Source organism: Chiloscyllium plagiosum, unplaced genomic scaffold (genome assembly GCF_037043375.1).
Source record: "Chiloscyllium plagiosum isolate Xiang-an unplaced genomic scaffold, Cpla_swu_hap1 HiC_scaffold_8, whole genome shotgun sequence".
NCBI classification, from domain to species: Eukaryota; Metazoa; Chordata; class Chondrichthyes; order Orectolobiformes; family Hemiscylliidae; genus Chiloscyllium; species Chiloscyllium plagiosum.
The window spans coordinates 48,752,021-48,769,840 of NW_028270146.1; the positions used below are offsets into that span (position 1 = coordinate 48,752,021).

The 17,820-nt window shown below is 38.8% G+C and overlaps 1 protein-coding gene across 3 annotated transcripts in view; it reads left to right on the top strand.

Moving 5' to 3' along the window:
• The window catches only part of trmt61a (tRNA methyltransferase 61A), a 38,692-nt gene extending 21,426 nt beyond the window's left edge, over nt 1-17,266 (top strand). For all 3 annotated transcript variants that reach the window (XM_043697504.2, XM_043697505.2, XM_087989801.1), the window contains exons 3-4: nt 12,086-12,352; nt 16,610-17,266. In XM_043697504.2, the coding sequence (XP_043553439.2) occupies nt 12,086-12,352; nt 16,610-16,932 (590 nt within the window). In that variant the 3' untranslated portion in view covers nt 16,933-17,266. The remainder of the gene's footprint in view (nt 1-12,085; nt 12,353-16,609) is intronic.
• Nucleotides 17,267-17,820: the final 554 nt, after the last annotated feature.

Genomic DNA, 17,820 nt, shown 5'->3' on the forward strand with positions numbered 1-17,820 from the left:
TGCCACTTCCAACAAGTGTAAATGAACCACATTACGAACTTGACTGATGATCGAGTTACGTCGGACATTAGTTGTAAGATATGATTTGGTGGGTTTTGCTATGTTAAGTTCTGGGGCAGCTCTACCAATTTTTTTTCACTAACGCAGAGGTCGACACTGCAAGGTCAACCTGGCATGGTGTGTTTTTGTTGTTTGAGATCGATGCCAGGTAGTCAGTCCGGTTTTGTTGTTGTTTAATTTTTCTGTAGCACTTTGATACACCTGAATGGCTTGCTCTTTCAGAGGTTGCTTTAAGAGTTAACTACACTGATATCTCACATAACCCGACTGGTTAAGGAAACAGATTTTCTTCCCTGAAGGAGACAGCTGAGCCAGTCATTTTATGACATTCCAGCAGTTTCTTGTTCACCATTGAAATTAGTTTTATTCCAGATTTATTAATTAATTTGAATTTAAATTCCCTTAACTGACATTGTGAGATTTGAACTTTGTTTTGGAGCATTTTTCTGAGTCTGTGGATTTCAAGTGGACACGATTACTACGTTTTCATTCCGTCTGCATTATTTTGACTTCAAATTGAGAAAATAAATTGAGTTTGTTCTTTCCTGTAGTCTTGAAACCTTGCACAAATTCTGATTACTTTGCATCCTCCTAAAGATGGTACTTCCGTGAATATTTGGGAGAACAGGAATGGTTAGTATTGCTGTCAGCCTTTTATTGTTTTATGAAAAACTCCTGAAAGCTGTGGTCTCAGATGGTGGCTGGGTACTGAAATCTACAACTTGATGAGTCTCTTCACCTGGAAGAGATGGCCCTAGGATTGCCCACAAACAGTTTGAGCTTTACATAGCATTGAGAAAGCATTCTTTCTTTCGTAGGTATTCCAAACCTAGAAAACACTACTGTATAGATAGTTATTAACCGTTTCTTTATAAATGTGGTTATTAACTAAATTATGTTACCAACATTATGGCCAGAACTACGTAAACAGCTTAGCGAACGTGATAGTTGAGGGATTTCCAAACACAGATGAAAATTTTAGTTGGTTTGCTGCTGCTTTTCTACTTCTGTTTCCATGTTGTACAGCTCTATGGCTCCAGTCTTTAAAAAAAATTTGCAACGATGTCAATGTGGCCATATACTTCAGAACATCAGTCATATTGTGTACAAGTGAGGTATGGAATAAATGTGACTTAGTTCTGGATTTTTCAAGGTAAAATCACTGTAACATTAATCCTACACATTTTGAGGCTTTGATTTTACAAAATGGCAGGCCAAGTCATAATGGCATGGTGATACAATTTTTTTAATTACAATAAATTCATACTCCTTCATTGGCTAGGAATTGACAAGCAGTTAAATGATTTAGTATTTGTTTTTTTCTAGGCAGAATATTTTTATAAATAAAATTCTCTTTGCAGGACTGTTCCATGTATTTATTTGTCACATATTTGCTCAAGTACATTTCCTTCACCTTGACACTTGTGTAAATGCATCTGTTCAGAGTTGCATACTTTTAGGTTAAACACTTCTCAAATTTGTTGCCAACATACACCTTGTTATTTTTTTCACCTACAATAGACTTTAGTATTTTACCAGCAACTGACTAGTAACTTAGCAGTAATCGTCTCATTTTGAAGACGTTACATTTGACACTCTCCAGTCCCTTAGCACAGAATTTTGAAAAGTTAAACCTGGCCTCCATGATTTCTTACCCAATTTCTCTTTCAGGCCCCCCTATTTTAAGGATTTACATCTGTAAATCATAACAGTTCAATTAATTGGTTTACCTTTTGGCTGTGTGACTTATTTGTACTATTTCTTTTGAATAGTATTGGGTAATTGTTATAAAGTATTCTAATGAATCTGTCATCCCAAATTGCTATGAGAAAACAGAGACAACTGCTTTATTTGGAATTCTAGAATGGAATCCATTTGACCTGTTGTGTCCGTGCCAAATCCCTGCAAAAATAACTAACTTTTGCACTCCTTCACTTTGTAGAATTATCAAATATTGTATATTTGATTATGTGTTTTTCATCCCAAGCTTGCCTGCGTCATTTCTTGTCTTACAACTAATGTATATATTGAAAACCACTTATTGCATTTTCATTTTTCCTAATTGCTTTTACTTTCTCAGAATTTCTATCTTTCACACACTTCTCTTGACATTCATTTGTATTATTGTGCCTATATGTATTAACTAAGTTTAAGTTCCAAACTTCAAACTCCAAACTTTACATTCATTTTTTATCCTGCTGAATGGTAGTTAATTTGCAGCTTTTCTGTCTGCTTAATCAATTCTATTGTTGATGAATAGTATTATTTCATTTCAGTCTCGGCACGGTCTCTTGCCTTGCTGCTTTTCCTCCCAGTAAAATAAGTTTGTCTTCAACTCTTTAGCTTTTACACTGAAACTGTTGTGCTCAGGAATGTTGACAAAAGTGTACTGATTTCTTTTCTGATGCAGAAAATCTGAAAAGCACTCTAGGTTTGAAGTTAAATGCATTTCGATTTGTTTTCTCAGTTGTCATGGCTTGTCCAAGTTCCAAGTCTGCTTTCAATTTAACCCACTTGGGTTTGGTTTCTGTTCAGCAAAGCTTGATGCTTACCAGTTGTACTATTTACCTCCAGGTGCTGAGTCAATGTTATTCATTAGAACACCACTGGGATTATTTTTGAATTCTACTGAATATTTCCCTAGGCAATAGGCAAAGTTCCAGCTCCTGTTAATCAACAACTGCACTTTTACAGCATAATAATAATTTTATTAATGTGTTTTATTCATTCATGGGGTGAGGGTGTCACTGGCAGGCCAGCATTTATTGCGTAGAGTTCTGGTCGCCACATTACCAGAAGGATGTGGATGCTTTGGAGAGGGTGCAGAGGAGTTTCGCCAGGATATAGCCTGCTATGGAGGGTGCTAACTGTGAAGAGGTTGAGTAGATTAGGATTATTATCATTAGAAAGACTGAGGTTGAGAGGAGACCTGATTGAGGGCTACAAAAATCATGAGAGGTATAGACAGGGTGGATAGCAAGAAGCTTTTTCCCCAGAGTGGGGGATCAATTACAGGTCATAAGTTCAAGGTGGGAGGAGAAAAGTTTAAGGGAAATATGCATGGAAAATTCTTTATGCAGAGGGTGGTGGGTGCCTGGAACAAGTTGCCAGTGGAGATGGTAGAGGTGGGCACTGTAGCGTCATTAAAAAGATGTAAATAGACAGATACATGAATGGGAAAGGAGCAGAGGTATACAGATCCTTGGAAAATAGGAGGCAGGTTTAGATAGAGGATCTGGATCGGTGCAGGCTTGGAGAGCCAAAGGGCCTGTTCTTGTACTGTAATTTTCTTTATTTATCTCTAATTGCCCAGGTAAGAGTCAGCCATATGGCTGTGGATTTGGAGTCACGTAGACCAGATTGGGTGGTGATGGCAGTTTCCCTTCCTGAAGGATATTAATGATCCAGATGGGTTTTTCCATCAATCAGCAGTGGATTCATGATCATCTTTTGACTCTTCATGCCAGATTTTTATTGATTTCAAATTCCACCATCTGCTGTGACATGACTCAAACCTGGGTGCCCGGAATATTACTTGGGTCTCTGGATTAACAGTCCAGCGATATTACGTCTAGGCCATCTCCTCCCCCTAAAATATGAATCACATCAAGTTGGTAATTTTCTTTCCATAAGTCCTGCAATTTGATAGCGATGTAATAAAATTGAGTACTTGCCACAAGCAGGTCAATACTGATGAAAATCTCCCTTTTCTGACTACTGTGTCCAACACTGTTGACTTCATCTTCCCTCAACTTCGATATTTGCATAGGGTGATGATGGACAACTTTATGGTGTGAGAAATGAATCATAAAGGAAAATATGTAAAAATTCAGTACTTAAATCAGGAAGACCAGTTTTGTTATTATTGGTTTCTGTTTAGCACAGTCTTGGTAGGCTGACGGGTCTGTTCCTATGCTGTATTGTTCTTTGTCCTTTATAAAGCTGCACAACGCTTTAATTTCCTTCTCTACCACTATTGCTGCAAAGCTTTTGCCATTTTTCATGTGAAGATCTTTGCTGTGTTAAAGTGGCCTAACAGAAGGTTGCTTTTGTTGTTTGTTGTACTTCCATTACTTCACTCAAAATGTTTTAAAACTGATGCTTCATACTTTTTTAATAGGAGTTAGTATCCAATTGGAAAGTTTGCTAGCTAACCTCTACTGACGAATGATCCACAGTTTACTTCTGGTTTTATTACATGGAAATAGAGAAGTTCCACAAATTGTCTAGTGCAGAGTGCCATCTACTTTTAAGCAGTTCAAGGAACTAAAATACAAAGAGCTACTTTTTCTTCCTTCCTAGGCAAAAGATGTAATGGCTCAGTGAGGCCATATGTTAGCCCTGTGCATTGTGTCTTTAAAACCAAAGAGCTAACTGCAATAATAGGTCATTCACCCCATTGTGTTCAAGCTTGCCCTTTACTAAAGGAATCCATAACTAATGACGCTATCCCACTCTCTCCATAGAATACTGCAGTAATAAGTACCACAAGGTATAATTAATCCTCTTTTCTGTTAAATCTATGGGATGATAGTTCAACTAGTCATTACTTTTCTGCATGTGAAAATATGTCCAACTTATAAAGCTCTGGTACAGAATTTGGTCAGTTTTGAGCATCCACATGAAACAAGAAGTTGAAGTGAAAGGGTTTTCCTGGAGCAAGTAAATACTGAAAGAAGCAGTGATAAAGGTTCTTTGAGTAATGGGCTCTCAAGTAGATCTATTGTTTGACAGAAGTAGGATATAGTCAAAAAGAAAGCAATTATTTTAATTTGTCAGCAGTGCATGTCAAATTCAATTAGTGCAAAATTAAGAAAAATAGATTTTAAAAATCTAAATGTGCTGACAAGTGGATTCTATTTTAATTCAAGACTGCATTGCAGGTATTCAAAAATACCTCAATCATCACGGCTGTTGGTAAATTTCACCACAAGTTAGTCTGACTAGGTGCAGAGATGAAATATGTAAGCGTTTGACGGTTGTCCTTTCTTCAAGCAGCTGCTTAGTTCCATTGCAGAATTTACAGATTTGACAACAAAATCGTTTACACATCCAAGTGCCAAATCAGACTGAATGTCTGCCTGCAGAATAGGTTTTGTTTCACGACATTTGATAACATGGTTAGGAAGGAAAGACTTGTGCTTAAGGTTGGTTGATTATGTAAACATATGTAAGTGAGCATGATGTCAGAGTTTTTTTTTAAGCTTGATCATGTGATCCTACTGGAGATATGCTCAAGTGGTGCTCACAGATGGTGCTTTCAGAAGCAGCTGACTTAATATATGAATATAAACAAGGAGAAGCCCCTTGTGTATTGGATTGAGCTTTTGAGGAGATTTTGAAACAAGGCATGGTTTAGTATAAACTAGATTTTTTTTGATATTCTGTTTAGTATGGTATTTTACAGATGTTGAGTTTGCATGAACTACTTGATGTTTAACTGGCCAGGTTTTATTTTCATGTTCCCCCTAATTAACCCTATGTTATGTCATGGTCTAAAAGGGATATTTTAAAGAGCTAGAGAGATTTACAGAGGGAATTTCAGAGCTCAGGTCTGAACTGTTGATGGCAGACCTACCAATGCAGTGCAGATAAAACCAAGGACACTCGAGAATTAGATTTGGCATGGATCTCTTGGAGTGTTGTGGGAATGGAACACATTAGAGATAGGGTAAGCTAAAGCCACAGATGGGACTAAAATGTAGGCATTGTCTAGAGGCGGAGAAAGTGCAGACTGCAGATGCTTGAGATCAGAGTCAAGAGTGTGGTGCTGGAAAAGCACAGCAGGTCAGGCAGCATCTGAGGAGCAGGAGAATCGATGCTTCAGGCAAGAGCCCATCATCCTGATGAGACATTGACTCATTGTCTGGAGGTGAGCTAATGTAGATCATTAAATAGGAATGATGATGGTGAGTATGACTTGGTACAAGTAAGTTGGATAAATTTTGCCATAGGTACTACCATAACATAGGATCAAAGCATATGATGGAACATGGAACGTTACAGTACAGTACAGGCCCATCGGCCATCAATGTTGCGCCGACCTGTGAGATTAATCAGATGCCCATCTAACCTACACCATTCCATTATTATCCATATGTATGTCCAATGCCCATTTAAACACCCTTAACGTTGGCTTGTCTACTACTGTTGCAGGCAGTACTACTCTCGCCACTACTACTCTCTGAGTAAAGAAATTACCCCTGATATCTGATTTAAATCTATCAACCCAAAATTTAAATCTATGCCCCCTTGCATTAGCCTTCACCATCCAAGAAAAAAAAAGCAGTCACTGTCCACCCTATCTAATTTTCTGATTATCTTAAATATCTCGATCAAGTCACCTCTCAACCTTCTTCTCTCCAACAAAAACAATCTCAGTTCCCTCAGCCTTTCCTCATAAGACCTTGCTTCCATACCAGGCAACATCCTAGTAAGTCATCTCTGAACCCTTTGCAAAGCTTTCATATCCTTCCTATAATGCGGTGACCAGAACTGTACACAATACTCCAGATGTGGCCTTACCAGTGTCTTGTTCAGCTGAAGCATGACCTCATGGCTCCAAAACCCAATCCCCCTACCAATAAATGCATATGCCTTTTTAACAACACTCTCGACCTGGATGGTAACTTTCAGGGATTTATGCACCTGGATACCAAGATTTCTCTATTCATCTACACTGCCAAGAATTTTACCATTAGCCCAGTACTCTGCATTCCTGTTACTTCTCCTGAAGTGAAATGCCTCGCACTTTTCTGCATTAAACTCCATTTTCCACTTCTCAGCCCAGCTCTGCATCTTAGCTATGTCCGTCTGCAACTCACAACATCCTTTGGCACTATCCACAACTCTGCCTACCTTAGTGTCATCCACAAATTTACTAACCAATCCTTCTACACCCACATCCAGATCTTTTATAAAAATGACAAACAGCGGTGGCCCCAAAACAGATCCTTGTGGCACACCACTGGTAACTGAGCTCCAGGATGAACATTTCCCATCAACCACCACCCTCCGTCTTCTTTCAGCTAGCCAATTTCTGATCTAAACCGCTAAATCATCTTCAATCCCAAAACTCTGTATTTTGTGCAATAGCCTACCATACTACTTACTGAAGTCTATATATACCACATCAACCGCTTTACCTTCACCCACCTGTTTTGTCACTTTCTCGAAGAGCTCAATAATGTTTGTGAGGCACAATCTACCCTTCACAAAACTATGTTGACTATCCCTAATCGAATTATTCCTTTCCAGGTGATTATAAATCCTATCTCTTATCTGTTCCAACACCTTACCCACAACCGAAGTAAGGCTCACTGGCCTATAATTACCAGGATTGTCCTGACTCCTCTCCTTAAACACGGGAACATTTGATGTCCTCCAGACATCTGGCACTACTCCTGTCGACAATGATGACGTAAAGATCAAAGCCAAAGGCTCTGCAATCTCTTCCCTGGCTTTCCAGAGAATCTGAGGATAAATCCCATCTGGCCCGGGGTCTTATCTATTTTCAAACCTTCCAAAATTGCTAAAACCACCTCTTTGTCAACCTCAATCCCATCTAATCTTGTAGCCTGTATCTCTGTATTTTCACTAACATTGCCCTTTTCCAATGTGAAAACTGATGAAAAGTATTTGTTAAACGCTTCCCCATGTCCTCAGATTCCACACACAACTTCCCACTACTCTCTTTTATTGGCCCTAATCTTACTCTCATCATTCTTTTATTCCTGATATACCTATAGAAGGCCTTGGGATTTTCCTTGATCTTATCCGCCAACAACTTCTCGTGTTCCCTCCTGGCTCTTCATAGCCCTTTCTTTAGATCTTTTCTGGCTAACTTGTAACTCTCAAGTTCCCTAACTGAGCCTTCGTGCCTCATCCTCACATAAGCCTCCTTCTTTTTCTTGACAAGAGCTTCAATGTCTTCAGTAAACCATGACTCCCTCTTGACCACTTCCTCCCTGCCTGACAGGTACATATTTGTCAAGGACACACAGTAGCTGTTTTTTTTTAGATTAGATTACTTACAGTGTGGAAACAGGCCCTTCGGCCCAACAAGTCCACACCGACCCGCCGAAGCGTATACCATCCAGACCCATACTCCTACATTTACCCCTTCACCTAACACTGCAGACAATTTAGCATGGTCAATTCACCTAACCCGCACATTTTTGGATTGTGGGAGGAAACCGGAGCACCCGGAGGAAACCCACGCAGACACGGGGAGAATGTGCAAACTCCACACAGAGAGTCGCCTGAGGCGGGAATTGAACCCGGGTCTCTGGTGCTGTAAGGCAGCAGTGCTAACCACTGTGCCACCGTGCCGCCCACTGTTCCTTAAATAAGCTCCACATTTCAAATGTGTCCATCCCCTGCAATTTCCTTCCCCATCCTATCCATCCTAAATCTTGCCTAATTGCATCATAGATGCCTTTCCCCCAGTTATACCTCTTTCCCTGCAGTATATACCTATCCCTGCCCATTGCAATTGTAAACGTAACCAAATTGTGATCACTTTAGCCAAAGTGCTCACCTACCTCCAAATCTAATACCTGACTGGGTTCATTCCCCAGTACCAAATCCAATATGGCTTCGCCCCTTGTTGATCCATCTACATACTGTCAGAAAACCCTCCTGTACACATTTAACAAAAACTGACCCATCTAAACTACTTTAACTACAGGATTCCCAGTCAATATTGGGGAAGTTAAAATCCTTCATAACAAGTACCCTGTTACTCTTGCTCCTATCGAGAACCATCTTTGCTATCATTTCCTCTACATCCTTGGAACAATTTGGAAGACTATAGAAAACTCCCAACAGGGTGACCTTTCCTTTCCTGTTTCTAACCTCAGCCCAAACTACCTCAGTGGATGAGTCCTCAAGTGTTATCTCAGTTGCTGTAATACTAGTTTTGATTAATAATGCCCACCCCACCTCTCCAAACCGTACCATCTTCTCTGTTCTTACTGAAACATCGAAATCCCAGAATCTGCAAATGGATCCTCAGTTTCCTGACCCACATGCCGCAAACAGTGAAGATTGGGGACAATATTTCATCACCACTAACACTCAACTAGCCCTCTACTGTATTCACTGTATACCCATGACTGCATCGCCAAATACCAGACTAATGCCAGTTACAAGTTCGCTCATGACCCCACTATAGTTGGTTGAATCTCCAGATGGCCTCAAACCGATACAGGCGGGAGGTGGAAGACCTGGAAAAATGGTGCGCTGAGAACAACCTAGCTCTCAAAGCCAGCAAAACCAAGGAACTCATTATTTACTTTTGGCGGGATGTTACTCATGCCACCCTACATGTTAACAACACAGAGGTGAAATGAATGGGAGTGGTCATCCACAACAAGCTTTCTTGGACTCTTCATGTGGACACACTGGTCACAAAGGCCCAACAATATCTCTTCTTCCTCAGACAGCTGAGGAGATTTGGCATGATGGCGAACCCCTTTGCCAATTTTTATAGGTGCACCATTGAGAGCATTCTGTCTGGATGTGTCGCTACCTGGTATGGCAACTGTATCATTCAAGATCCGAGATGGTTACACAGAGTGGTGAACTTGACCCGGACAATTACAAAGGCCAACTTCCCATCTATAGAATCTATCTACCAGGCCCGCTGTCAAGGAAAGGCTGCCAGCATTCTCAAAGCTCTATCCCACCCTGGCAATGTTTTTCTACAACCTCTACCATCGGGGAGAAGGTACAGAAGCCGGAACACGCACCAGCTGGTTTCATAACAGTTTCTACCCTACTGTTGTTAGAATACTGAATGGACTCACAAACTCTTAACGTTCGTCTGTACCTGTGTTTTTGTTTTTGCCATGTTTTACCTATTATTTATTATCTATGCTACTTAACCCTGTGATCTGCTTGTATTGCTCGCAAGACAAAGCTTTTCACTGTGCCTTGGTACACATGACAATAAATTCAATTCCATTCAAACATTCCTGTCCCTCCTCTAGCCATGTCTCTAAAATGGCCACAACATTGAAATCCCAGGTACCTACCCATGCTGCAAGTTCACCCACCTTATTCCGGATGCTCCTGGCATTGAACTACACACGTTTCAAACCAACATCCTGATTGCTGGTCATTTATTTTTCTGTATCATTCATTTTTCTGCAGGGAGAAAATATGGGTTCTTTTTACGCTATTTACACTAATCCAGAATGCTAGTTGCTTGCAGTATTGCACAGAAATCCGTTTTATTTAAAACATTGTATATTTTTTACAAATTGCGTGTTTTATAATTTAACAGCAACACAAGTGTTTCAGATGCGCTGGAGTTCTAAACATTTTTAAGCTCGTTTGTTTTGAATGCAGTGTATCTGGACTGGTGAGGTAAGTATTATGTTCAGTTTAACTTCAAGAATAGTTGCACAGTTCAAATTACATTCTGAATGGATTATTTTTACTGAAACTTCAAACATCTGCAACAGTCTTGAACTTCATTCATGCACTGATTTCCATTTCAATAGTAGGCTTTGAATCAACGTTGTATTCTTGGCAGTACAGAGAACAAAGGGTCTTAACTTGAGGTTCACAAGATGCAACAAGTGAGCATTAAATGGAATTTCTGAGAGTTGTAACAATACTGGGAAAATGTGTGTTTTGCACCTGCTGCTACTTTATGATTAGTCTCCCAGTTTGAACAGCCTAAGCACAAACCCCCACCCACCCAACCCCTGTCTGCCATGTTCAAACTGCATTTGGTTTTAAATAGGATTGTTTTTGTGGCGTTAGGGCTCCTGATTTCTGATGCTTCATTGATAATAATCCCAAAGTAAATCTGGCAGGCTCACTAATACTGCCAGCCGTAAAGGCCCATTTTTACCGAGTTTCACCATATCTTGTTGTTAAAGGCTTTCCTTTACCCCGTACAGTCATGGTATTTACTACTTTGCCTGAAGAGTATTATCACATTTTTAAAAACTTCATTGCATCCCAAAATAACGCTATGAGAGATTTAAAGGGCAAAGAATGTCCATTAGTCACTAGCTATAGAGGTATTTAAAAGTTAAGCCAAGTACTTTAGAAGAATTGGTGGCTGAGGAGAGATGTCTATGAGCAGAAGAAACTGGAGGTGTAGACAGACAACTGAGAGCAAGTTAATGAACTTAATAAAATAAAAGCAGAATATTTACCAAATATGATGGATAATGTTGGTGTGGCAACATTAAAATATGAATGAGATGGTAAATAGCTAAGACAGTGAAAGCTCCTGTCCAAGTAAAATATTGAGAAGATTGAATAAATGTTAAAAGAGGTAGACAAATGAATCATAGGATTAGAACTAAATTGCTGAAAACCCAGTGAAAATGATAATTTCATACAAAGTAAAGGAGAGTCCGCTATCACATACAGAAACACCTTTCCCAGTCCAATTCTAAGCATCTGTATCCAATATGTTCACTTTTTACTTCTGCTGAGTTCAATATTTATCTGCGAATTTTCCTGTAAATAAACTAGGTTCAATCTGAAGTTATTGACGTTAATGTTCAGATCAGAGTGCTCAGAAAAACAAAAATGCCATTCTTGAAACTTGTTTTGAGTTCAATTAGTTACTGACTAATTTTTGCTACCCACATCTAATTGACTTGCAAAAGCACTGATTTAGGTATGCCCAGTTTAAGATGTTTAAACCCAACAATTGATTCCTTTTATTGATACAGGTGCAACTTATGTACTGAGAAACAGTCTTTCACCATGCCAGACAAGTTGCACATTCAAATATGTTATTAAAATGCAGTAGAGAAGCAGACCCAGAAGCCATTTTATCCATAACATCATGAATTATTTTTATGTACCTAGTCATATTGTTAAGACTTTACCCTACCTGGAATGGGGGATGGGAACATGCCCATGACCTGTCCCTTTCATCACTATCTTTTCCTTTGCATTGCTAGGAGTTCATTTTTCAATTCTGCAAAGTATTTTTGTTGCGTGGTGTAGTTTTCTTTTAGAAATAGGACCATTCTTTTTCATTATGTTGCAGGTACAGGAAGTGGTTCTCTTTCTCATGCTATCATTCGGACCATCGCACCAACAGGACAGCTATACACTGTCGAGTTTCACAAACAACGAGCAGAAAAAGCTGAAGAGGAATTTTGTGATCATAAAATAGATCATTTGGTCACAGTGAAAAACCAAGATGTTTGTAAGGAAGGTTTTGGAGTTGTCAATATTGCAGATGCTGTATTTCTGGACATCCCATCACCTTGGGAAGCTGTAAAATATGCAAAATCTGCTCTGAAAACTGAAGGTAAGAGAACAGGGAATCAAATAATTGTACAAATCTATTACTATTTAACAATTCGAATGCAGTTTTTTCCTTCATTTCCAAAATGTTTGTTTCCACTTCATTTAAATATTTATTTAAAATACATAAACGTAGGTCAGGCACACATTTTAATATTTAATACCATGGGTAACCTATAAATATGTCAATTGAATATCTTTCTCCTGATGGTCAGCTGTTTGTCAAGGAGGTTCCTTGTGGCTAATGAAAAGGATCCAGAAAATTAACCAGGTATTCAAATGGTTTTGCTGATGGGTCCAAAATCCATTCCAGATGTTTTTTCTCCCTCTTGTCCTATAATATTTGTTTTTAATATCAGTTTATAATATTTGTTGTTTCTTGCTCTCATGCACATTCTCCATTTCTTTGAGATGGTGGAGATGGCAATGTCACTGGGCCAGTCATCAGGAGGTTTGTACTGAGTTCACATCCTATCATGGCAATTCAATGAATAGATCATGAGTTCAAATCTAATGTCAGTAATGTCAACCATGAAAATAAAATAAACCATTCTATTCATTCATTACTTTTTAGAGAAGGAAGTCCTGACCCAGTCTGGACTACGTGTGATACCAGGCCCAAAGCAATGAGGTTGATTCTTAACTCCCCTTCTGAAATGGCAAAGCAAGGGTAATCACTTCAAGGCCAAATAGGGACATGCCACAAGTGCTGGCCTTGCCAGCAGCACTTATATCCTGCAGCACTTATAACATTAAGAAGCAGCAGAATGGAACAATTAGACTCTCCAGCAGAGTCTGCTTTGCATGTTCATTGGCATTTTGAGTAGTAAAATAGGTTCTACTGAGTGAGTTTGTTTCAACTTCTGAAAAGTTACTGTGCTTCTGTAGAAGAGTTAAATTCAAAATGGTGTCAGAATACAAATGTGCACTGCCACTGTGTTAAATGGGACAGACTTCAAACAGATCTAGCAGCTCAGAAGTAGATATTCATGAGACACTGGGCTATTACCAACAGTGCAATCGTATTGAACCACAATCTTTAAAAGGAACCCATCAAAATGAACATCAGCAAAATAACTGTAATGAAGAAAGCAATTACATTAATGAGTGACATCCCGCAGAATTCAATGGCCTTCATTAGCCAGGAAATCAAGAAACTTGACATGAACCAGGACAAAGCAGCCCACTTGATTGGCACCACATCCTCAAATTTACTTTTCAACCTTGATATAAAAAGGAATAGTTCTCTCTAGTCTTTATCAACCACTGAATGCAAGCAGTCCATTTGCCTTGATTTGAATAGTTTTTGGTTTGAATGCCCTTGTCCCTTTGTTTTAATACTGTATTTTTTTTTTTAAATCGTGAATACCTTTTGAGTTCCTCCTGGAGGTTGGGAGGGTCAAACAATCATTTTTCTAATATTTGTGGACAATCATTTGGCGGTTTACATGGTATGTCCGGGTAAGTGATTCAGGATGACTTAGTATTTATCAAATTAAGTTTTCCACCTATTCACTGTAAACTTGTAGACTATTTAGATCCTGATTTCAAGTCCTCGGAGTTTTGGGGGATTGGTGGATGTTCAAGGTACTGGTTTCCTACAGTTTTCTTTCAAATCTGAAAAGTGAGGTAAAACTTTTGGTGGCTGAATTCAGTGTGAACTTAGTCTGAATGCCATTTCCTATGTTTCCTTTCTCCTATATATTTTATAATCAACCTGTGCTAGAAATAGTTAAAAGTTATTTGAATCTGGCCTAATCGGTGCTACAATTACTATATACAGTACATCAAAGAAATTGTATCATTTAAAAATAGAATTCTGCATTGGTCGTAAATATCTGCCATTTGATAGAGCCTGTAATTTCCAGAATTGCCAGAACAGATTCTTTGATTATAGTCAGTGGGTTGAAGTACACTTGCTATTTTCAAATGTAATTTAGGGTGATTATAATGCAGTCTTTACTCAAGCAACTGATGACAGCAGGCAAATCTTATCTAAAGTCATTGTTGCTGCTAAATTCTGTTGAGCTGAACAAAATATGATTTTGGAATATTTGCCCTGCAGCAACACTGTTTCCAAAAGGAATAACTATTTTAACTTGCCAAAATGCCAACATTTTGCTACAATTTTCCTGCTTACTGATAATCAAGTTTAGTAAAATTACACTACTTTTGAATAAGTAATCCAAATGGGATATGTGTCTCTAGCTGAGGATTTTGTTTTACTGTCCTATATGATGATCCTTCATCTCATTTAGGATTGACTTTATAAGTAATCTCTCATATCAGTCACCCAAGGAATGACTTTGAACTCAGACAGACAAAACAAAATGTTTATTAAAGGAGATAGAACTTTTGAGAGTATTTCCTCGGATTAGCACCTTTCTTTCTCCATACTACTGCTTTAAAATATAAAATGTTAAATTTATTTAGTAGAAAGCATTAAATAAATATGCATTTCACTTAAAATGTTAACAGCCTGGGCAAAAATGTTATTTTAATTATGTTGTTGGATTGCTATATATAATGTATAACCTACATGGAAAACATAATGAGAAATTGGGCGGCACAGTGGCTCAGTGGTTACAACGCCAGGGTCCCAGGTTCATTTCCAGCTTTGGGCGACTGTGTGGAGTTTGCACATTCTCCCTGTGTCTGCATGGGTTTCCTCTGGGTGCTCCGGTTTCCTCCCACATTCCAAAGATGTGCAGGCCGGGTAAATTGGCCATGCTAAATTGTCCATAGTATTAGATGTATTAGTCAGAGGGGGGTGGGTTACTCTTCGGAGGGTCATTGTGGACTCGTTGGGCTAAAGGGCCTGTTTCCACAGTGTAGGGAATCTAATCTAAATACAAATGCAAAGAGGAATACGGAGTTGCTCAAACAAGATTACAGATTGTTTTTAGGATTTACAGTAAAATCAGTGTGTAGGAGGAGAAATATCCCAAAGGCCACGTTGATTGAGTTCACCAACGATGAATGGATTTCAGTGTATGGTGCTTGAGGTTATCCATTTGGATCTGAATGACAAATAGGAATAATCTCAATGGGGAGAGACTGAGAGTTGTGGAATAGCAAAGGCTCTGGATACCCATGGTACAGATACAAAAAAATAGCAAAAAGGTTATTGCCATCAAAGAGGTTATGATGTAAAGGTGGGTAAATGAGACTTAATTTGCTCACAGACCTTTGGTTTGATCCCAACTGGAGTAATACTTTCAGATTATGTCTAAATATTTTGTATTTTGCATTTTTTTAAGTGGCAATTTTTTTTTGAAAGATTAGATTAGCTTCCCTACAGTATGGAACCAGGCCGTTCGGCCTAACAAGTCCACACTGACCCTCCAATGAGTAACCCACCCAGACCCATTCCCTAAATTTACCCCTGACTAACACACCTAACACTATGGGCAATTCAGCATAGCCAGTTCACCTAACTTGCACATCTTTGGACTGAGAGAGGAAACCGAAGCAGACATGGGGAGAACATGCAAACTCCACACAGACAGTTGTCCAAGGCTGGAATCGAACCCAGGTCCCTGGCGCTGTGAGGCAGCAATACTAACCACTGAGCCACCATGCCAGCCCTCTTGGGCAAGTTTCTGTTTTTGCATTTTAGGAAGGTAAGTTGTCTCATTGTCCTTTTCAGTAGGACTTTGATTCAGCTCACTGTGAAAATAGTATTGACTGTGGGGGTGTAATATGCCAATACATTTTATTTTGGAGTGCAGTATGCCATGCAATCCTAATTGATAGTGAATGGATTTTGAAGTCAATTCTGATCTATTCCACTACTCCTGTTCAGGTCCCATCATATGGCTGTGTTCAAAATATGTGGCAGGGCACCATCAAATTTACAAAACAGTTTGAATTTTTCCAAGATTAATTTGCACTCTTGATTTTTAATTCATTCCACTACCCTAGAGTGTCAGAGGCTAAGGGGACGCTCTGACTGTACATCAGGTTGTCACCTGTACAAGAGGAGAGGACCTTGAGAGTGAGAGGAAGAAAAGAGTTGTGATCGTGGTCATGTAGAATTAAACATAATGATTGTAGTCAGTCAATATGAATTAAAGGTGAAGGTGCTGAAAAGATGAGAATGCAACGGGTGCTTTAAACCTGGTGGAAAGGACAAATGAGAAATAAATGAACGAAAGGAAAAAAAACAACACAAATGCTTTAAAACTAAAATAGAAAGGATTTTTTGTAGCGATGGATATGTGCAATGTTTTAACTTATTCTTTAAATATTTTTAATTCAGGTGGAAGGATCTGTTCTTTCTCTCCCTGTATTGAGCAAGTACAGCGCACCTGCCTAGCAATGACTGAGCAAGGCTTCATGGATATTCATACTTTTGAAATTCTTCTCCGTGTATATGATGTCAGGACTGTGAGTCTGCAGCTCCCTGACCTTGGTGTGGGAGACACAAATAACCAAGACACAGTGGCTGACAAGAACCAATCAAAGGAAGACAGCTGGAGTGATTTACAACCGGGAACTACCCAGTTTAAAAGTGGTGCACCTCTGAGAGAGATGGCAGGTCATACAGGATATTTGACCTTTGCTACAAAATATCTTTCATAAGCATCAAGTAATGCTATTTTGAACATTTTATTTTCTTCCAAAAAAGCTTGAACCTGGAATCCAATTCCACAGGGATTTGCATTTATCAAGAGCTGTTCCAATCAGTATTGGCAAACTCTTAACCTTTTTATTTTGTTTTTGCAAAAACTGTCAGAGAAACAGCAATGAATTGAATGTAAAATCAGAACATGGGCTGTAAATGGTATGAACCAGTGGGCTCTAAACCACTTATAAATTCCACGTGGGCAAGCTGCGCTGGCCTCCTTTCATCTGTCCTTTATTTCTTGATTTTTTTATTTAACTAATTTTCTAATAAACATTTTATAAGCAAGGATATTAAGTGACTTTTCTTTACATACTGGTATGATCTGATACTGGGACTGAAGCCATGTGCACTCATAACATTTAAAATTGAATAGAATTTATTGAAGATTGAATTTGGTGATGGACACATGGTGGTGTTTGTACTAGTCTATAAACAATGTGCAATACTGTAATACCTTTGTGAAAACCCTCAAACTTTCCATTTGTGTTGCAAGACCACATGATAGTGTTTGGAAATATTGACAGCTAGTAAATTCATTTAAGTTTATTCATGGCATATTTGAGTTAAGTGTTGCAAGGCAGTAAAGTTTTCCAGACGAGGATGATGAATTGGTTCATGTAACCAAACATCCATTTCGTAACATGTTTGAATGACTGGAGTTCTGGTCTCATATCCAGAAGACCTTCTGGGTAGCTGGTCTTATTGTGAAAAATATTCCTTGACGCATGAGCAATGTACTGAAAGAAACTAGCTGATCTATCAGGTTTGCCCCATTCACAATATCCCAAAGTACTCTTTATGCAAAAGAATTACCTTCTTAACATAGTAATTGTTATAATACA